Source organism: Anolis sagrei, chromosome 5 (assembly GCF_037176765.1).
Source record: "Anolis sagrei isolate rAnoSag1 chromosome 5, rAnoSag1.mat, whole genome shotgun sequence".
In the NCBI taxonomy this organism is placed as follows: domain Eukaryota; kingdom Metazoa; phylum Chordata; class Lepidosauria; order Squamata; family Dactyloidae; genus Anolis; species Anolis sagrei.
Window position 1 is genome coordinate 166,167,502 of NC_090025.1, and position 22,783 is coordinate 166,190,284.

The following is a 22,783-nucleotide window of genomic DNA, read 5'->3' on the forward strand; positions in this document are numbered from 1 at the left end:
GCTAAGCAGATCTGGTCATGCCTTAACCTATTTCCTCAGCTGCTTTTATCTCATTTTCCCTCAGGGTTCGTCATTTTTACAAGTTTTTTCTTGAATGTTATAGAAGCATTTAAAGAACTGGGCTGGGCATAAACAGATGGAGAAATGAGGTGTACATGACGCAGAAATCCTGGAAAGAATTTAGAGAAGTTGTGGGGAATGTGCAGCTTTCCAGAGTGCAACTTCCATCATTCCTGATTTATAGGATCAAAGGCCTCCCTTCCCCAGACCAAATTGATTCTTGATAATCTGAAGTTAGCCTCAACCCACATGCAGAAATGGGTTCTGAAAGTAGTGCTATGGATGGATACATGATAGAAATTACATGATCTAGCCTGCTGTTCTGCTGATGTTTGTTCTTGCAGGGTGCTAGAAACTCAGTAGATGGAGGTTATCATAGGATACGGTAGGCAAAGTAAAGAAAAGTGATGCCACCTTGGATATGTCAATAAAAGCTTTCCTCCCTTTATTGACCCAGGTTGTTAACTATGTTGATTTAGGGTGCTGTTCACTTTTTCTCTTCAGTCCCTTGGCTAAACTATCCAAATCTTGCCTAAGGCTACCAGGAAGAGAATGCCATCTGTGGGATTAGTAAATGGTTTCAGCTTGGTCAGAAGGAAAGAAAGGAGAATGACCTTTTCCCTTTCCCCAGAAGCTCAGACCCATTAGATCTTCCTGGTTTGAATTTCCTTCTCCACCTTTCCTGCTAAGAAGGAGCAGCAGCAGCTTCACCCGACCTTCCAGATACAGAAGGAGGTTTTTTTTTTTTACAAAGTTGTAATAGGATGTCAACCATTGTGCGTCAACTAACATACTTTTAAACTGGACCTGTCACAACTGGTTCTAGTGTAAATAATGTTTCTCCATGTCCTCCATTCCAGCCCTGGCCAAATCTTTAGTACAAGAATGCCAGTGCCTCTTCTTTAGTACTTATTTGAGACCAATATGTCTCTTGAGAGCCTTTTGCATCACTCTTCTGCAAACAGCCTGGTGACATTTCTGTACTTGCATTGTCACAAGTATATCAGAGACCAATTTAAGAAATCCAAGGAGTTACAGTCCAACAATATCTGGAAGACCATGCTTTGCCCATTCATGTTTGTACATCAATATACTTTTTTACAACCTTTTCAATGTTGGGTCCCCAAATATTGGAAGACAACTCCCATCAGCTTTAACCATTGACTATTATGATAAGTTCAGTGCAACAGCTTCTAGGAACTTCAGGTTGGGAAAGGTTTACTTCAGAAATAATTGCCCTAAAAGTGTCATGCAAATTAATTTCCAGAATAAACCAGCATAAATGCCATGAACTGGAAGCTTCATTTATCATTACCATTGATTGGGAGGATAAAGGAGCTTCACAGCTGCTTAGCTTTAAAGTAAAGAGCCAATCAAAAACCATTTTGCTGCCTGGAGTGGAGTAGAAAGGATAATGCATCTATCTCCAACCAAGGTAAGCTATATAGTTTCTAATATTTTGGGCCCCGTGGAGAAAATTATGTAAGTGCTTTCTTCCTGACAGGCAATAAAGTTAATAGTGAACGATTTCCTGCACTTTCATGATACCTCAGATTTGTTGACTGGTGTGATCATGTCATTTTCAAGTGACATGGCAACAAAAAGACTGTCTCCAAATCTCCAGATACTCATGGCTAGAATCCTATTTGAAGCTGGTATAACATAAAGTGCAGTCACCATATAGATGCCAAGTCTAGGATTTATTCTCTAGGGATCCACTAGATCCACTAGATCCCTAAAGCTGTTCAGGATATTTCCCTATTGTTGCCGTTTCCATTGAATTGTTTTTCATTTATGATAACTTTAAGTCAAGCCAAACATAGTGCTTTATCAAAAAGATTAGTTTAGAATGACCTTTGTCTTCCTCTGAGGCTAAAAGAGTGTGACTTTAGTCATAGTAATGTAACTAAGATAAGAGATTGTTTCACTGAGACCTTTCCAAGAGATTACTTTAATTTCTTGGCAATATGTTTCATTATACCAATTCATAGATAACCTTTTATGCCAAAATACATGAAATATTGCATGTCTCTATTTATAAATAGGAAAATATTATATACTAGCTGTACTCGGCCACGCGTTACTGTGGCCTTCAGAAAACAGAGAATTTGCAGACACGAAGCAATCTGGGCTAGGGAACTCCTCCCACTAGCTAGTAGAAGCCAGGCTGTTAAGGTGCAAGGTGGTATGGAAAATAAAGTAATGAGAATCAGCCACTGAAGCTGCAAGGCTTTTCAGTTATATTCATGCTGGCCAAAACACTCAAAAAGCCTCTTTGAAATAGAGGCTGGTAGCCATCTGTTGGGGATGCTTTGATTGTGATTTTCCTGCTTCTTCATAGAATGGGGTTGGCCTGGATGGCCCACCAGGTGTTTCCCAACTCTAGGACTCTGATTCTATATTCTTCTCTTCCCTTCGCCAGTTTCCCCCTTCCTTCCTTCCTTCCTTCCTTCCTTCCTTCCTTCCTTCCTTCCCTGCCTCTTCCCTTCCTTTCCTCTCCCATCCCTGTCTCCTTTCCCTTCCTTCCTCTTTTTTCTATCTTTCATTCCATTCATAATCTTCTTTTCTCTTCACCAATCCTTTTTTTCCCCTTTCTTCTCTCCTTTCCCTTTCACCTCCTTCCTCCGGGACAGTTTGTAAGGGTTTTTTAAGGGGTTTTGGGAGGGGGAGTGAAAGGGGGGATGTGGAGCCCAAGTGGGAGAGTTGCTGGCCTTCTCATGGTTTGCATCCTCCCTTCACTCAACGGGTGGTGTGCAGCCACTCCTGCAGTCAGGCTTGCCTTGCAATCCTCTGGTCTTGGGGAAAGAGTTGCCTGGTAGCCACGTGGGCCTCATGGAGCCGCTGCAGTGGTTCCAGCTGCTGCCGGGGCTTGCCTCGCCAAGCCCCACCCCTCCATTGGGCCAGGCCTTCTCCTTCCTTCCCTCTTTCCTTTCCTCAATCCCTCCCCTCCCCAAAAGAAAAAGGACTCTGCCTTCCTGCATGGAAAGGGACTTCATGGCGAGGCTTCTCTTCCCTCATGATGGTTGGTGATTCATTCTTCTCATGCGATGAGGAGAGGGACTTTTGTGCATGCTCTGTAAGGCATTTTTCTTTTGGGGGAGTTTTAACTTATTCCCCCTTCATTTTTTAAGGATTTTTTTTTTTGTTTGAAAGACATAGATCAGATTAGAATGTGTTTTGCTGCCAAATTTGGTGGCAATTCGTCTGGTGGTTTTTGAGTTCTGTTAATCCCACAAACGAACATTACATTTTTATTTATATAGATATACAGAGAGAGAGGGGGGGGCGGGGTGAGGTTACCATTCTCTTCATCCACATCTTCCTTTCTTTTTGGTTCCCAGTATTTGCTTCATTGGTGCTTACAACAACTAGGGCGCTGTGCAGGGCAGGCTCTGCTATACTCTTTTACAAAGGTCAAATAGGTAGTGCAGAAGTATCACAGAAGAAATGGTTCATTCACTTATTAGCTATATGAGAAACCTATCAGAAGCAAAAACTTCAAACATGTAACCCCAAGGGAATGTGTAAAGCAGATTCAGAGATGTTCACAACCCCCATCTAAAGACAACCTCTCCTACCTGAAAAAAGCCTGGGAGCAGAAGTGTCCTGGGAGGACTTGGAATAGTTGCCTCCCATTTTCTTTTCTTTCTGAAAAAAATATGAAATAAACATTAATACATTGCACAGAGTAAAATATCATCGCATCAGCCCTTTCTTAAGCAAACTGGAAATAATGTTTACAATTTTTTACAAATGGGTACCGCAATTGAAGGGAGATATTAACAAGCTGGAAGGTGTCCAGAGGAGGGCGACTAAAATGATCAAGGGTCTGGAGAACAAGCCCTAAGAGGAGTGGCTTAAAGAGCTGGGCATGTTTACCTGCAGAAGAGAAGGCTGAGAGGAAACATGATGGCTGTGCATAAATATGTGAGGGGAAGTCATAGGGAGGAGAGAGCAAGCTTGTTTTCTCCTGCTCTGGAGACTAGGACACAGAACAATGGCTTCAAACTACAGGAAAAGAGATTCCACATGAACATGAGGAAGGACTTCCTAACCGTAAGAGCTGTTCAGCAGTGGAACTCTCTGCCTCAGAATGTGGTGAAGGTTCCTTCTTTGGAGTCTTTTAAACAGAGGCTGGATGGCCATCTGTCAGGGGTGCTTTGAATGCAACTTCCCTGCTTCTTGGCAGAGGTTGGACTGGATGGTCTATGAGGTCTCTTCCAACTCTATGATTGTATGATTCTATGATTCTACACGAAAGACTCATGAAATAACACATGAAAGGAAACCACATTTTGTGACATCAATGGATTCTACATCCATGAATTCCACCATCAATATTCTGAAAATATTCCAATTTCTTTCTAAAAAGCTAACCTTGAATAGCTTTTTATGAATAATGGACACCATTTTATTATGTCATTTTATATTAAAAATTGAAGCAGTCACAGATTTTGGTATCCAGAGTCATAGTCCAACCTCATTTTACCACGTTAGCTCTTGATTAAGGCCTGACTGCATCCAAAATGCCATTGAGGGTGGACCAAAAATACACAAAATGCAATCAAATGCACAATAGTGTTCCCCAAGGTTTGCAAGGTGTTATTGATAATATCAGGGAGTGGCTTTTTAAATCCCTGAATATTTTAATCACTTTTGGGTTGATTAATTTCCAGCACTTTCAATGTTAAATTTAAAGAAGTTTGCAAACTGAACAACTTCTTCAAAAACAGACTGAAACAAAATTGTCCACTCCATTGCCATCCCACTCCTTCTACAAAAGGACCCATGTACCATATGTGCAGCAGAGGCTTACCTAAGAAGGTATTTATAACAATAGTAGAGGACCACCATGATTAAAATAATAGAGATGATTCCAATCAGTACAATACCCCAAGTTGGAAAAACTGGAATAAAACAGTAAATAGAAATAGAAATTCAGGAAAGATTGACCAGGTGAATAGCTAACAGCTGCTTTATTTTTAAATTAAGCATATTTTTGTAGTGCTAATAGGTCTTGATTTCCCATTCAAACGATCACAAAATGTTTCAGATAAAAACTGAGATAATATATTGTTGCTGTAAGAATCCAATCCACATTTTTACTCGTTCCACATTCCAGCTACTATGAAACTCAATGGGGATTGGAGAAGGATCAGAGGCAAGCAGACGACACCATCACACACTGACTGAAAACTATGATTCTATTTTTCTAACTACCAGCACCTCAGTCTTGATAGCTGTGGCTGAAAAATGAAAATACTGGTGAGATATAGAGAAAATGTGGGATACTGGGCTAAAGACCTTTAGACCAGTTAAGTGCAATGTACTATAAGTGGGGCTGTCTTTGAGAACAACTTGAGAAACCAATCCAGAATACTAGTGCAGCTAATGTGTTTCTGTGTGCTGTAGTGATCTGAGCAGACTCTAGAGAAAAGGTTCAAATGCTCACTCAGTCATGAAACCCAATGGGTGAACTTGGGCAAGTCACAGACTCTCAGCCTGAGGAGAAGACAGAGGGAAACCCTTTCTGAATCAATCATACAAAGAAAATTCCATAATAGGTTCACTTTGAGGTTGCCATACATCAGAATGCACACAGAAAAAGGAGAAGAAAGGGATGGAGAGAAGAAAACCATTCACACTGCAGAATGACAGCAGTTTGACACCACTTTAACTGTTATGGCTCCATTTAGTGTGTTCCTCAGTTCCCCAGAGCTCTTTAACTGAGGAAGCTTTGTTGTTATTTATTCATTCAGTCACTTCTGACTCTTTGTGACCTCATGGACCAGCCCACACCAGAGCTCCCTGCTGGCCATTGCCACCCCCAACTCCTTCAGAGTCAAGCCAGTCACTTCAAGGATAACCTTCATCCATCTTGCCCTTGGTCAACCCCTCTTCCTTTTCCCTTCTATTTTCCACAGCATCATTGTCTTCTCCAAGATTTCCTGTCTTCTCATTATGTGGCCAAAGTACTTCATCTTTACCCCTAATATCCTTCCCTCCAATGAGCAGTCGAACTTTATTTCCTGGTTTGATCTTCTTGCAGTGCAAGGCACTCTCAGAATTTTCCTCCAGCACCACAGTACAAAAGCATCTATTTTCCTTCGCTCAGCCTTGTTTCTGGTCCAGCTCTCACATCCATAGGTTAGTACGGGGAATACCATTGCTTTAACTATGTGGATCTTCAATGCCAGTGTGATGTCTCTACTCTTCACTATTTTATCGAGATTGGTCATTGCTCTCCTCCCAAGAAGGAAAGATCTTCTGATTTCCTGACTGCGTTTCTAATCTTCGCATCTGTCACTGCCTCCACATTTTCTCCCTCTATTTGCCAGTTATCGATCAATCTGGTTGCCATAATCTTGTTTTTTCATGTTAAACTGCAACCCAGCTTTTGCATTTTCTTCTTTCACCTAGGTCAGAAGGCTCCTAGGCTCCTCCTCATTTTCAGCCATCAAAGTGGTATCATCTCCATATCTAAGGTTGTTAATGTTTCTTCCAGCAATTTTAACTCCAGCCTTGGATTCATCAAACTGCTATGATTCTGCTGTGTGACTATAAGGGGGAGGAGGTGATAGTAATCATCATAGTAGAAGCTAAACCAGAATTCTGCATTGCATAAATGTAACCAGAAGCCTGGAATAGAGAACATACCATACATTACCTATATAGAAACAACTCAGAAACTTTAACATCCGAGATACAGTAAGTGACATGGAGCAGAGCTCTAGCTTCTCTCTGCTTTTCAGTAGCAGGCAGAAGGGCATAATCTGTGAGAGTATCATTTGCCACCTGATAGTGCTCAGCGGGAGCAAATTGAGCAGTACAAGGAAACCTTATAAACCTGCAAAACTTAGGGAAGTAACTTCTTGATACAAAGGTGCAATTCCTGCAAAAATGCTGGTCATGGGGGCTTGGTGCTGCTCATTCTAGTCCCCCCAAAGTTGCTTTTCCAATATATTTTTTCCTCTCTAGAGATTGAAAAAAAGTTATTCAGAAAGGTTCCTTTGTGGCTTACTGTCCTTCGTGGTCCACTGCAATTCCTTGCTCCACTCACTCCAGGGGCCATCGTAGCTAGGTGCATTCACTTTTGCTCGCACCTTTGCTGTGTAACTTGAGCCTGGGTTCAGGAACTTTGAAGTGAAAGTAAAGTCTTTATAAAAGCTAGCATTGACATGTTTGGCCTGGCAAAAGAAAGGAAAAAGAAATGGGTATGTGTGAGAGCTTAGAAAAGTTGCTTCTTAATCTCCCACAGGCCAGGCTGGCCGGGGCATTCCGGGAGCTGCAGTCACAAAAAGTGATTTTTTTTTTTTACACTGGATATGTTTCTGAGATGGAAGAAACCCATTCCTTACTACCTCTGATGGGTTTTCAGTCTTCCAGTATAAAATCTGGTATATCTGTGCAATATTCCGATGGAGTGTGGCCTTCCATTGCAGTTTGTAGGCTTGATAGTTCAAATCTGTCACAGACAAGTTATAAGGCGAGGCTGCCTTAACTGGAAAAACAAAGGTATGAAACATCAAGTTAACTTAAGAACCAGACTTTGGAAAGTAATACTGTTCAGATGATTTCTCCAGAAGTTCAACATCCTTCCTGCTTTACCTTTTTCCCACCTAGTACAGTTTTCATATATTGGAAGATAAACACAGCAGATTAACAGAAGTGGCACTTCTCAAGCATACTGGGGGTAAGATTAAGGCACAAATCCAAGTGAATTGTGTGTGTGTTCCAGAAGCCCCTGTGGTTTCACAGCAGGTTTTAGGAAGCACAAATAGTTCATGTGGCTTTAGGCCATGCCAAAAGTATCCTTTGAATTTGGATTCAAGTGCTAACTGTATTATGCAAACATCAACAATAGCCCTATCCTAACAAGTTACTAGAATCGGGAAGGATTGTTTTTCAGCATGTCTAACATTTTAAGGGAACTCTCCTACATATGGGAGCTAGCTGCATTTGTAAAAGGAACTTTTTTATCATTGTGTGCAGAAGGAGTTTGCACAAGATAAAGTGGGTACTTTGTAATTTCAGATTTTGATTTCCTGGAGCACTCTATAGCTTGTCCCAACATGATTGACAAGGGCTTGTGTGGGTGTCTTCTTATGTTTGAATCCACTCAAACATCCAATTTACCATGGAAAAAAGAAAATGAAGGAAAACTGCCATTTCTAGATGTCCTAGTCATCCGCAAAACAGATCAACAATTGTGTCACACAATTTACAGAAAACCTACCCACATGGATACATACCTATATAAAAACTCCAACCATCACCCAAGTCAAAAACAAAGAAGTACAATTAAAGCCCTGGCAGACTGTGCAAAAAGAATCTGCAAACCCCACCTCCTGCAAGATGAACTTAACCACCTAAACTGGGCTTTACAGGCCAATGGATACTCCACCACAGACATCAGAAGAGCTGCAAGACACAAGAGTAAAGACAAAGATCCACCCAGAGGAAAAGTGTTCTTGCCATACATCAAGGGAACCACTGACCGCATTGGGAAGATGATGAGGAAACACAACCTACAAACTATCTACAGACCCACTAAGAAAATTCAACAAATATTACATTCAGCAAAGGATAAGAGGGATCCTCTCACGTCTGCAGGAGTCTACTGTATACCATGCAGCTGTGGACAAGTCTACATAGGGACCACCAAACGCAGCATTGTCCAAACACGAATCAAGGAACATGAAAGGCACTGCAGACTACTTTAGGCAGAGAAGTCAGCCATAGCAGAATACCTGATGAACCAACCTAAACACAGCATATTATTTGAGAACACAGAAATGTTGTATCAATCTAACAACTACCATTGTTAGATTGTGTCAGGCTACACAGAGAAGCCATTAAAATCCACAAGCATGTGGACAATTTCAACAGAAAGGAAGAAACCATGAAAATGAACAAAATCTGGCTACTAGTATTAAAAAAAACCCTCTAAAATCTTAATAGTAAATAAAGAACAACACTAAAAAAACAGGGGAACTCAAGACAAGAAACAATCAGGGATAGCTAATCACCTTTCAACAAAAAATTCCCCCAGGCAGTAAGAAACCACGCCTTGAAACTGCTAGGCGATTAAATGTTTATCAAGGTGGCCAATTGAAATATTCACACCTAGCTCCAACAGACAAGAGTTCTTTCACCCACCCTAAACATTCCACAGATTTATAAACCCCATTTTCCTAGTTTCCAACAGGCCTCACAACCTCTGAGGATGCCTGTCATAGATGCAGGCGAAATGTCAGGAGAGAATGCTTCTGGAACATGGCCATACAGCCCAAAAACTTACAACAACCCAGACAGGAAGTCTAATGCATCTTGTCTAAATCTGGCATTCAGTTGAGCGTAGGTCTATGATCTGCCTCATCCCTATGTTTACTTTTTATGATGGTGCACTAGCAAGTATATCAAAACAAAAAAAAATAGAGGTATAGAAACCCACAGTGTGACCTTGTTTGTCTTACTTTGCTTTGCCAACTCCACTGTTCTCTTTTCTTCTTTTGGGCGAACAGTAACAAAGTACTGACTTTGTCCATTTGGGCTGGTGACACTGATTTCACAGCTTTGCAAGACATGCTTAGGACTATTAAGAGGGCTGGGAGGTAGCTCCTTTTCATGGACTGGAGAGCATTCCTTCTCTCTGAAGAACAAAGAATATAACATCAGGAGGTCAGACATTCAACCATGAGAGAAAAGTTCAGATGTGGAGGTATGTTTGTCAAAAAGCAACTCACTGTGATGTTGTGTTATCTTTGTAGAAGAGGGTAAACAAAATAGAACTGGTGATCTCTTGCCTCACCTCCCAGCTGCATTTGAGCTGATCGATGCCTTTAAATCGACAATTGATGTTCTTGGGCTGAGCTTCAGCCTCACCTAATGGAGAAAAGCAGAAATCAGCATGATTTGGAGACCACACAGTGCCTGATAAAAATAAACACAGTGGTAGAAAATGAAAGAGGAATTGGTAATAAGTGGCATTAGGAATCGAGAAAAAATGAAGAGGATCTGGCTAACATCAGACTTGCTGAAGAAGAGAATTCCAATACATTTCACATACGGATGGACAACCTTAACAAGTCCAGGATCATTTTTGCCCCTAAACATTCATCACAGGCCACATATACACATTGCTGCAGCTGCTGAACTGCACAGGCACCAGGCTTTATAGTGGTCCTAGACACCCTCAAACTGTTCTGTACCCTCAAACAGTTCTGATTTATCAGGAATTAATCCCCTATCATTCTATATCTACAGATGCTTTAAAAATGTCTTATTGTCTCTTTCCTCCATCCCTACTTTGTTCTCAACTTACTTCAGTTGCTGCAAGCTGAGTTCGAAGTGCAAAAGTAACTTGCACTCCATTAGATCAGCAGGGGGAAAAGGAGGAGGCACAAACTCATGCATACATTGCTGCAACCCCTCCTAGCTTATGTTCTCGCTCATGAATAACTTTTGCCCTCTTGCCAACATTCTTGTTACTTAATCACACAGGTTTTGTCTGTAAAATATTGGATATGCGATTCATGAACAAGTCATACTGCCTTATTCATAGAACATTGCAGAATAGTGAAATGAATAATGTTTGTGCAGGAGCATTTCATCAACAGCTGGAGCAAGCGGAGAGCACATTTTCCACCTATAGTTGAATCACTTTGCTATCTGGCGGTTTTAGCAGTTGGGATTACAGAACAGTATCCACAGGTTCTTAGATTTCATCATGCCTTTGTCTTCTTCCAATCAAATAACCAGCTTTTTGTAGGATTACCTTCTGGGGTATCCCAAGTTACCACAGAGCTCCAGTCACTATAATGGCTGACAAGCTGGCTCGTTCGACCTGGCTTGCTTCGAACACGAGCAACGTAGGTGTTCCCAGGTATGAGGTGTTGGAGAAGGCACTGGGAGGCATTTGAGACCAAAATAGAGGAAGATTCCTGGCAAAGGAAGGAAGGAAGGGACAGGTTGACATTTGGTTTTTTTTAAAGCTAATAAAGGAAAATAGCATAAATATAATATGAAAAAGAAGATAGAGAGAAGCTTTTCTTCCTTTTACATGGCACAACTGTAGTACTATGGTTTCACTTTAATCCCCACGAAAACATACTATAGAATTCTGGAGCCAAGGAGTTCTAATGTCTCCCCAAACTACAAATTTCATGAGATCCAGCCATTTGTCTGACTTTCCTTACTCTTCCAGAAGGGAAGGACTTATTCCTCCTTCAACTATGGAGAGATCTTAGATTCAGAAAGGCACTCTGATACATATTCTGATACCTTAAAGAGGTGGAGCAATTGAGTTCTCATGCTTCCTAAAAAATCTTGGTAGTGGCAGCCTGTCAAAGAATCCAGGGATAAAACATCCAATATGGCCCCCTGTCTGCTCACCCCTGATTAGGAAAATATATGAGGAAGCTGCAATGCTGCATGGTGTACCCTCTTATCAAGCCATAATCACAATGCCCACCAGCTTTACAACAGTCACACAGTGCTTTCCTTCTTGTAAATTGTGGGGAACAAGGCTTCTTGTCAAAAAGTTGACTTATAAAGAATTTTGGAACAATGTTTTGCTTGAGAAGAAGGTTGCCATATGGTGATATATGTGATAGGGCTCATATATCTTTGATAGAATAATAGAGTGGAGGAAACCACAAGGTCGATACAGTCTAACTCTGTTTTACCAGGAATACACAGTCAATGTTCTTCCAATAGATGGTCACCCAGTCTCTGTTTAAAAATCTCCAGAGAAGAAGATTCCACTACTCCAAGGCAGCCTCTTCTACTGTTGCCATCAGGAAGTTCCTCCTACTGCTTAGATTGAATTTCTTTTCCTGTTATTTGAATCCATTGCTCTGTCTTCTGGTCTCTGGAGCAGCAGAAAACAGGCTTGCTCCATCTTCAGTATGTCATCCTTTCAAAGATTTAGACAAGATTATCATGTTCTCTTCTCAAGATTAAGCATACGCAACTCCTGAACTTCAGCATGATTTCCAGGCCCTTTACCATTTTGGAATTTCATAAGGTGATGTTTATAATGTCAGCAAAACCTGCTGAAGATCCCTGTTCTGCACAAGTATTAAATGTACTGAAATTTTGGCATGTAGTTTACCTGCCAACCTGATACTAATAATCATTAACAGCTCGACATAAACAGAAATGCTGTCAAGCAGCTATAAAGATGAGAACAGATACCTCCCAAGATTCCCAAAACCTTTTGTAGGTGACTTCAAAGTCCAAGCTATCCTCCAGCCAGTGGTTTCTGTTGATTCCATCACCTGCTTCCCATAGCAAAAGAGAGTCACCATCTTCTGTAATGCTCACCACTAGTTTTGAGGGTGGCAAAGGCTGGACTGTGAGAGTGAACAAAGAAAAACACAGATAAACCATTAGTTGTGTGGGAAAGCCCAAATCCTTCTAAGGCAGTAGAGCAGTGGTTCTCAACCAGTGGATCCCTAGGTGTTTTGGCCTACGACTCCCAGAAATCCCAGCCAGTTTACCAGCTGTTAGGATTTCTGGGAGTTGAGGGCCAAAACATTTGGGGCCCCACAGGTTGAGAACCACTGCAGTAGAGCTACAAGATGGCAGCACTCTTTACTCGCACAGTATTCTAAATCAAGGAAATAATCTACAGAGTTCTTAAACTCATTAAATCTCAAGGAAAACAGATAATAAAAGTTTTGACTAGCTGATGGTTTCCACTCTACTAAGGTAAGATCAATGTGAAATATAAGGAAAAGAGGGCAAACAAATTCCAAATTTCTACTCCTAGATGCTCAAGTTTCTTTGAGTGAGAGGATGAAGCTGGTTTTAATTAAGCTGTGAATGTGAGGACCATAAGGTCTGTAGTCCCAGAGCTTTAAGTAATTTTCTTGTCATAGCAATAATTTGGCCTGTTTAAATATTATTGTCATAGCAATCATTTTAGTCTGTTTAAAATTATATCTGGCCAGGAGCTGAAGAAGGTTAACCTTTTACTACAACTCCTAGAATTCTCTATATAGCATGGCCACTGGCTATAGTTGTTGGCTGGTTCTGTGGCCCCAAAATAAACTTTTTCCAAGCTCTAGGCTTAATGGTTTGGACCTACAAGTGTTTTGCTAGTGTCCACTTCTTCTGCTTCTTCTTTTTAACAGTCCTAGCAGAGATGGGGGGTGGTTCCTTCTTTCTGTGCTACAACTCCCAAAATCCTCCATACAGTATTTGAGGAACTGTAGTCCAAGAAAGGATTTTTCCCCCAAGCTCCGCCTATGATGTTAACTACTGTCATTCACTCTCTGCCTGGCATTATAGAGTTATCCGGAAAGTAAGGTTATAAGGCATGTAGCTCTTGCAGGAAATTTTTGCAAGGGAAGTTGGTATTACTGCTGTGTAGCAGGAAGCCAGCGGAAGTGAACAAGCAGTGCCAGTCATCAGTAGCTCATTGACTGGTGTTGTGGTGAAGGTTAGAGATGAGCATCCTCATTCCGTTTTCCTCCAAGTGTTAAGTTCACGTTGTAACATGCTACCTAAATGCTAGGGGCATGAATGCTGCTATGATTTACTGCGAAACGTTTATAGAGAGGACGTAATGTCAAGACAGCATGTGACAAAATGGGTACAGAATATATTTTGAGACCATGAAGAAACTTCGCAGAGCTATCCTAAACAAACGTCATGGGATGCTGATGGTAGGAGTCTTTCTCCTTCATGACAATGCACATCCACACACCGCTCATGCAACACAAGAGTTGTTGACTTCATTTGGTTGGGACGTTTTAAGCCACCCCTCTCACAGGCCCAATTTCACACCCAGTGACTTTCATCTGTTCATTAAATTGAAGGAACACCTTGGTAGAAAACTTTTCTGACGACAAGGAGGAGGTGAAAATCGAAGTGATGAACTGGCTGAAAAAGGCGGAGGGAAGCTTCTATGACACAGGCATCAAAAACCCATCCCACGGATGACAAAATGTATTGAACTGAATGGTGATTATGTGGGGAAAAATGTAATGCCTATGCTACAATCCCTGTAGGTTTTATTACAATATATTCATTCTTTGTATTTTAAAAAAAGCCTGTAACCTTACTTTCTGGATAACTCTCATATTTCTCTGTACTGGACTAAGGAAGGAAGATCTGATCTGAGTAGAGAAATTGTTCACATTCTTGGAAATACAAACCATTATTGAAGAAGCTGACATTCAGATGGATATCCAGTGACAGCTCTGGTTTGAAAACGAAGGTATTATTCATTCCAAAGATTATAATGTCCTGACTTCGGTGACATTCCCACTGTATTTGAGAGCCCACTTTTTGAGAATTGCATGCCACATTTTCAAGTTTCCTGTAAGCATCATAAGAACTTTGTTTTATTTATTAATTTAGAAGTAATCCTGTCCTAAAGAACCCACACTAAAGTAGGGAAGATCCATAGTGTTTTGACACCAAAGCCACAGTGCACAGCTAATCTGTGCATGATATCTGAATGACCTCTATGGTTAAAACTAACTAAAGCTGGCTGAGTATGCCACCTAAACTGGAAACCATCTTGAGATTAAACATACGTTGCTCATATGTCATAAACATCTTTATGGTATCTCCTACACTGAAAAAGTAGGAAAAGGTGCTTTGTTTATATGTTTGTTTATGGGATCCCAACATCCACTAAAGGTAAAATTTCTACAGAAATATCTGTGCTGACACCCTTTGGCCTACCAGCCCATCATACAGAAATTTAGTATTTGAAGATCTTCCTGAAAGGGTGAAAACAGAGCTACTTCTCACACTATGTAATAATAACACATGGATTCCACTTTGATTGCCATGAGTTTTTAAATCTAATAGACACTAGAATTCTGTGGCATAGAAGTTGAATGTCTCTTGACTCAAAGTCTCATGATTCCCAGGGATGGAACCATGGCAGTTTGTAGCATGAAAAAGTCCTGAGAGTGGCTATGTACTGCCTGAGAAAGAATGAAGAGAGCACTTTCCATCTAGTCACAAAAAGCGCAAATAAGAGCCTGGCTGGGAATAGTGTCAAGTGCTTCCTGACTAACAGAAGCATTTTAGGAATAGTTGTTGCCTTGAGGGTTAACCACTATTGGAATTCCTCTACATTCCACGAATATATAAATCCCACTTGTCTAGTTTCCAACAGACCTCACAACTTCTGATGATGCCTGCAACAGATGTGGGCAAAACGTCAGGAAAGAATGCTTCTGGAACACAGCCATACAGCTTGGAAAACTCACAACAACCCAAAATTACTATGTTCTTTTTAATAACAGGGCAAAAGAATATTTAACACAGTGTTAAAGTATGCCCTTTCATAACTGCTCCCTTGTGCATTGACAGAAGAGGAAAAATGGGATTTGGATTGTGCCACCCATTTTCTTCATTCTAGCTTCCCTTCACTACACATCTCCACCAGTTGTGAATAAGATGGAGAGTGGGGCTGGTGGTTTTGCTGACACTGAAGTTAAGGTCAGGGGATAGAAACCACTCCTCTTCTTTCACATTTATGGAGAAGACTTATGAAAAAATACTGTTGTACAGAAGAACAGGAGAAATGATCATTGATGTGAGAAATGGAGGGTGATTATTTTGAACTAAAATGTATCGGAATAATCAAAGGGTCGCTATTCTTGTTGATTTGAATTCTCTTTTCTTGTCTTTCCTGTGACACTCCTTCCTTTTTTCTTCAGACTAATGTGCAGTTCCTCTTTTGGAGGGGGGGGGAAGCAGAAGTCAGACAAAATAAAGAGCATCATCTTCTGGAGAAAACCAAGGAGGATTGGTGGCCACTATCAATTTCCTCCTTCCTAAGAAACTTGTGCCTTCATGTTCCCCCATTCCAAAAAGGAAATCTAGTTCTTTCCTACTCACTGCAATAAAATGTGTGGAAATGGATCATGTACTACCATATATATATATTTTTGTTTGTGTCAGGAGTTGCTCCTGTTGTGAGAGAATTGGCCGTCTGCAAGGACGTTGCCCAGGGGACGCCCGGATGATTTGATGGTTTTATCATCCTTGTGTGATCTCATATAGATGTACCATGGTGGTGTTTCAGAAGAGCAATGAATGCACTCCAGCTTTTTCTCTGAAGTGTAAAGGCACTATCTATGATGCCAAATCCATATTGGGGAATAGTACTTTAGACAGCTACTTAAAGCTCAAATTGAAAAGAGTGTGAGTGTACCATCCCACTGATAAAAGGTAAAGGTAAAGGTTTTCCCCTGACATTAAGTTCAGTTACGTCCGACTCTGGAGGTTGGTGCTCATCTCCATTTCTAAGCCGAAGAGCCAGCATTTTCCACAGACACCTCCAAGGTCATGTGGCCAGCATGACCATTACCTTCCCGCCGGAGCGGTATCTATTGATCTACTCACATTTGCATGTTTTCAAACTGCTAGATTGGCAGAAGCTGGGGCTGACAGCGGGAGCTCATGCCACTCCCCGGATTTGAACCTGTGACCTTTCCGTCAACAAGTTTAGCAACTCGGCAGTTTAACCCACTGTGCCACCGGAGGCTCCCACTGATATGAAGGCCATTAGCTGTCTTTGATACTGTGCATGTATAATATATCCTTCACATGATTGCAAACTGTACTTTTTCAAAGTTTGCAAAAAGAAGAAAGATTTATGCATGCACATAAGTCCATGCTCTTCTGCCTCTCCATTAATGAACATTTACTAAGTGTGCAACTGTTGCATGACACATTTTTCACCAGGTACATGTCACAGGTGTTCTATGGATGAATTCTATATTTTACTTCGCTTCTGAGGAATGCATTTTCTAACATCCTCTCCCTTTCACTTTCTACATTCCCAGTAAAATTGGGAGTAAAACTGCAGCACCACCACACTGTCAACTGGCTTATATTCCTTTCTCAGGAAGCTGCTTTAGATATCATAAAATTATGCATTAATCTAGATCAGCGTTTCTTAAAATAATGTCAGGTTTCATGGAATTATTATGTTAAAATTACCTCAAAAATTTATTCTTGTTTGAGTCATAATCTTTATGGAACCCCTATGACCCTCTCATGCACAATTGTCCAAGTATCCTTTCCCTTAGGCCCACCATTCTCAGCACACTGCCTAATATATTGCGTTTCTTGAAGCACATGATAAGATGTTGCCTTTCCCAGTTTCTTTGGCAGAACCTGGTTGGACTGAGATTTGCTTTTTATTTCAACAGTAGCAGTGTCTTCTACTACACTTGGAGTCAGTGGACAGATTTATGAGATACAAGGCATCAGCAGTAGTTTAAGGCCTCTGCCTTCCCCTCAACATCAGCTGGTTGGTACACCCTGCCATAGGATAAGACCAGTCCTTTCTCTCCATCACCTTTGCATGTTATTCCCCAATAGATAAGAATTCAGGAACTCACTTATCTTTGTCCTCATAGAGAAGGCTCATGTTGACAAGTCTTCTTGCCTCCTGGTGTTCAAACCAGGTACAGGCTGTATATGAGTCATAATCCGTGGAGCAGTTAAGTGTTTGCATCAATGAGCTTACTGAAAAAGAAACAAAATATTCCTGAGGATTTTAATTGGCATTTCTTCAGCAGGAGGGAAAGGAGGTGGGAAGGAGGGAAAGCAACAAGAGATAAGGAATTAAAAGTGAATGAGCAATTAATCTCTTCCTTTTTGTTCAGAGTTATGGAATATATATATATTTCCCTCCTTCTCAAGTTCAAAATTCTGAAGATTGTTCTGGGGAAGTCCATAAAGATGTGGGTTGTTTTCTTCACTGATACATGTACATATCTTTACCTGTTGAGGAAATCTGGGGGTTTTAAGGTTGCAGAAGTTTTTCTGCTTTCTTGGTTAGTTAAAAAAAATCTGAAATTTGCCTAATGGTCAACATGGTGTGTGTGTATGTATGTATGCATTCCATCATATCCACACCATTTCCCTGCCCATAAACTATGAGCAGACCAAAGCAGTGTTTGGATATAGATTCATTTGCATCACAACTCCCAGAATCTACCACCTATTATGGGCACTGGATCATGGAGGTTGTAATAAAATATGTTTTTCCAGCCTTGGACAAAATTTTACATATATTTAATAGAAAATAGGCACCATCAAGGTCACTGTGAGTGACTCATACATATAGGTGCATTATGTTGTATCCTTACTGAGCGACTATTTGCATATTTACACAGGAACAAGCCCCACTATGTTCAGTTGGGCTTATGCGCTGACAAAGACATTTAGAATTTATTTCAATCTCCAACCCACTAGAATTTCACCGTTCACCCTAATAACTATATCAATTTCCCTCTCCTTTTTTTCGCAAAATAATGTATTTATTTATTTATGGAATTTGCATTCTGCTTTTCTCCCATGCTTTTAATATGTGTATTTATAGAATCTTTACAATTATGATGTGTTTTAAGTAAGTTGTAACCATACTTAAGCCACGAGGAGAGGCAGGTAAGAAATAAAATTATTATTATTATTATTATTATTATTATTACGAGAGAAATGAGCATTAATCCTTCACTACATCAACCCAACATCTTTGAAGATTCAAGATGCGTGTGTGCTCCTATTTATATCAGAAAAGTGGCCAAAATAACTGACCCTTCTCTTATTTAATTGCTATGGGATCAATTACAAATCTGTGGGTTTCCACCTCTCAGAACTCTGACTATGATGGAGCTGTATAGCTCCCAGCTCATTTTGTTAGGCTGTCTCACCCACAGCTTGAGAATAGCCATTTTCTGTTACTTTTAAGAGGGTAGTGCTTAAGGATATCCTTTCTGGTTTGAAAGAGTAAGTTGGACTGCCCCTTTGTCTGGGGATAAGGAGCCATCTTTAGTTTAAGGTTATTTGCTGTTGTTCATTCATTCAGTCACTTCCGACTCTTTGTGATCTCATGGACCATCCCACGCCAGAGTGCCCTGTCGGCTGTCACCTCCCCCAGTTCCTTCAGAGTCAAGCCAGTCACTTCAAGGATACCATCCATCAGGCCCGTAGCCAGGATTTTGATTCAGGAAGAACTGAGTTTGATTGGGGGGGGCTAAGTTTGATTTGGGGGGCTGAGGATCGACCCTAACAAACCTTTTGTATCGTTATCCCAATACCCTCATGTATATGGGATATATTGAGCATTGTAATCAGATCATGATATGAATAAACATAACAGTTTAAATAATGTACCAATAAGGCCTTCTCGTGGACCATTCTGAGAATTTCGGAGGGGGGAGGGCTGAAGCCTCTCAAGTCCCCCCTCCAGCTATATGCCTGCCATCCATCCATCTTGCCCTTGGTCGGCCCCTCTTCCTTTTTCCTTTCATTTCCCCCAGTATTATTGAGGTTATTACCACCAATGAATCTGGGAAGCAAGACCAGTGACAGGCTATGGAGTTTCCAGCACCTTTAGAAAGGTGCCAGTCCTCAACAGGTGTCAGGATGTGTCTGTATCAGCTAAAACCGAAAGCTGCTTCGTCCACTCCATGCCAGTTTTGGGAGCCATCTGGTATGAGCCATCTGGACTGGGGTGGGGGGGAGAAGTCTGGGAAATGTATTATGTTATTTGAGAATTTAATGTAGCCATTACGAGTAGATAGCAGGGAGGTCATGGGTCAACTAGATGATATACTTCCAGTTTGGTCAGTTTGGGAAATGTTTGGGAAATGGTCAGAACTAGCTTTCTTTTCTCCTTGGCAAGAAGGAATAATAAAGCTGTTTCCAAGGACCATCCTTTGTGAGTGATCTTTTATTCTAAAGTCTGCCAGGGGCTGACAATAGGAGAGACCTGCACTCTCAACCTCCTGCCTGATCACCTTGGGCATTGGCACCCCAGAGACCAGAGAAAGTGAGCGAGAGTATCTTTCATCTGCCCTTCATCTACAGAATCATCCACGAGCAGTGACTTCAAGGGCAACCAGTGACCTTCAAGTTTTAATTATTTATTTATATACAACATTTCTACCCTGCCTTTCTCAACCCCAGAGGGGACTCAAGGCGGCTTTACAACATAGGCAGCTATTTGATGCCATTAAAAACAATGAAAAATTAAAATGAACATTTAAATAGGATTATAAAATACATCAAAACATTTAAAACATTTAAACCAAATAATCACTATTAAACCCCGCTATTCATATTCATAATCCGGGCTGTTCCATTGGTATGGACTTTGTTGTGGGAAAATCGAGATAGTGCCTGGGTGGAGATAGGCCCAAGACCAATTAATAAAATGTTACAATTTCTTGAAAGTAATAGCATGGACACTGACTCTTGGGGTTCCTTACTAAAACAAGAAGGCAAACCAGCATCCCCCAAGCTGATAGAAAGTTAACACATGTTAGCACTGAAGTCATTCAGAGCTGCTTGGATGTGACTGCACACTGACAGCCAATTATTGGAACAGAAAAGGCCATACTTTTTATTGGTTATAGTTGCAGAACATTGACCCTACCATGGGTTGATTCAAGTGTCTGCCAATGTGAGTCCCATGGGGTGCAAATATTAGCCACTCAACCATCACTTTCCTGTATAGCCCCACTTTGATTTTAATTTATTGGTGTGACATTAGAGTGTGACACAATGTGCTTTTATCCATTGGGCAAAATTTAAGGTCTTTGTGAAATTCAAGAAAACAGAGGAAAGCAGGCAAGCAAAACAGTGAAAAACATGAGTGTAGGATAAGAAAAAGAAAGAGAACAAGCAGTGACAAAAATATGAGGAGGCTAATAAAAACTTACCCTGAGCTTCAACAATAGAAGAGATAAAGCTCAAAGCCAGGATAATAAAATAGGACCTCATAATCATCTCTTCTTTAATTTCCCTTTGAAGAATTATCCTATGATAGAACTCCTTACATTGAATGCTGTTCGTTGATGGTTGCCTTTCTGGTGTTTCTTCCAGTGCTACAGTTTATCAAATGCCTCCTGTGGAATGTATGAGTAAACATGTTTTAAAATAAGGGTGACTCTCATACTTCCTATTACCTAACACCATGATTTCAAAATGTTTTCCCTTTCGGAAAACCCTGTCCTTCTGGCCTTGTGTCTAACATGGAAAAGTTGTATAACAGCTGCTAAATCACTTTTCATTTCAGAGGACCCTGAGACTTCTAAGCATCCAAGCAGGTAGAGAAGTCAGGGACTAAAACTGTTGGAAGAGAGAGACAAGTTGCCCATGGGAGAACTTCCTTTAAGTGAAATTCTGAAATCTAAAATATTGTATTCTAAAATCTAAAATTGTTCACTTGGGTGGCTGAGATAGTGACACCTTTGCTTTCTGATAGGTCAATGTACACAAACATTATTTCATGCGCATTAATATGACTATTGTTTATAAAATTGCCTTTGAGCTATACAGTGCAGATAAACACATTTCATGTTTAGACTTCAGTCCAATCTCCAAGATAACTCATGATGTACTCAATATATAAATGATGGTATTTCAAGATCCAAAATAATTCTGATCCCAAGCATTTTCCATGAGGGATACTCAATCTGTTTTAACTACACTTCTCTCTTTTTTGAAAAATATTCCATAAACTTTATAGGTGTCCCTGTAAGGTTGGATGAGAATTTCATTTCAGTATAGTTTGACGAAGAGTTCAGCAACATTTTATTAATTGCTTCATATTTTGAATAAATGTAGTGGCCCGGCGGTGGGTTCGTAGGTGACTGTGGAGCCCTATTCTTGATCTGCAGTGAGGGCATCAGTTACCAGGTAGAAGGCGGTCCTGGTCGGGGTTGGCTTGATGCGCCTTCCTCTTGGCACGTTTCTCTCTTTCACCCTCCATTCGTGCCTCTTCAAATTCTACAGAACTGCTGGTCACAGCTGACCTCCAACTGGAGTGCTCAAGGGCCAGGGCTTCCCAGCTGTCAGTGTCTATGCCAAAGTTTTTAAGGTTGGCTTTGAGCCCATCTTTAAATCTCTTTTCCTGTCCTCCAATATTCCGTTTTCCATTCTTGAGTTCAGAGTAGAGCAACTGCTTCGGGAGACAGTGGTCAGGCATCCGGACAATGTGGCCGGTGCAGCAGAGTTGATGGCGGAGGACCATTGCTTCAGTGCTGGTGGTCTTTGCTTCTTCTAGCACACTAACATTTGTCCACTTGTCTTCCCAAGAGATTTGCAGGATTTTTCGGAGGCAGCGTTGATGGAATTGTTCCAGGAGTTGCATGTGACGTCTGTAGACTGTCCAAGTCTCGCAGGCATAGAGCAGGGTTGGGAGGACAATAGCTTTATAAACAAGCACCTTGGTATCCCTACGGATGTCCCGGTCCTCAAACACTCTCTGCTTATTTGGAAAAACACTTCACTCGCAGAGCTCAGGAGGTGTTGTATTTTGGTATCAATGTTGACTTTGGTGGAGAGGTGGCTGCCAAGGTAGTGGAAATGGTCAACATTTTCTAATGTTACACCATTAAGTTGTATTTCTGGCATTGGAGAGGGATTGGTCGGTGACTGCTCATTTTTAAACTTAAGCTTTAACAAAATATGGATCAAGAAAATAATAAAACAGATTTTTTTTTATCCTAGTCCCAAATTTCCTTTTAAAATAATGTCTTCCAACAAGGTTAGTTATAGCAAAGACCAGCTCTGTACTTATCAGTCATATGACTGTTGAGAGAACAGCTTTGAGGAAGCCTTTCACCATTTATGGAAAAGAGTTGAAAGAGACAGAAACTGTTCTATTGTGCTAGAATCGATCCTCAAGAGCGTGTGGTCTCACCTCATCCTTTGGCTGGGAAACTTCCCT

At 40.9% G+C, this 22,783-nt stretch overlaps 1 protein-coding gene across 1 annotated transcript in view; it reads right to left on the reverse strand.

The window, feature by feature from the left end:
* Positions 1–22,783, reverse strand: part of CSF2RB (colony stimulating factor 2 receptor subunit beta) — a 31,008-nt gene that overhangs the window by 6,179 nt on the left and 2,046 nt on the right. The window contains exons 2-12 of the mRNA XM_067469215.1: positions 20,772–20,957; positions 17,442–17,568; positions 14,226–14,389; positions 12,259–12,416; positions 10,838–11,003; positions 9,807–9,945; positions 9,537–9,712; positions 7,422–7,561; positions 7,082–7,247; positions 4,877–4,967; positions 3,639–3,708 (exon numbers count right to left, since the gene is read on the reverse strand). Coding sequence (XP_067325316.1) covers positions 3,639–3,708; positions 4,877–4,967; positions 7,082–7,247; positions 7,422–7,561; positions 9,537–9,712; positions 9,807–9,945; positions 10,838–11,003; positions 12,259–12,416; positions 14,226–14,389; positions 17,442–17,568; positions 20,772–20,838 — 1,464 coding nt within the window. The 5' untranslated portion in view covers positions 20,839–20,957. The remainder of the gene's footprint in view (positions 1–3,638; positions 3,709–4,876; positions 4,968–7,081; positions 7,248–7,421; positions 7,562–9,536; positions 9,713–9,806; positions 9,946–10,837; positions 11,004–12,258; positions 12,417–14,225; positions 14,390–17,441; positions 17,569–20,771; positions 20,958–22,783) is intronic.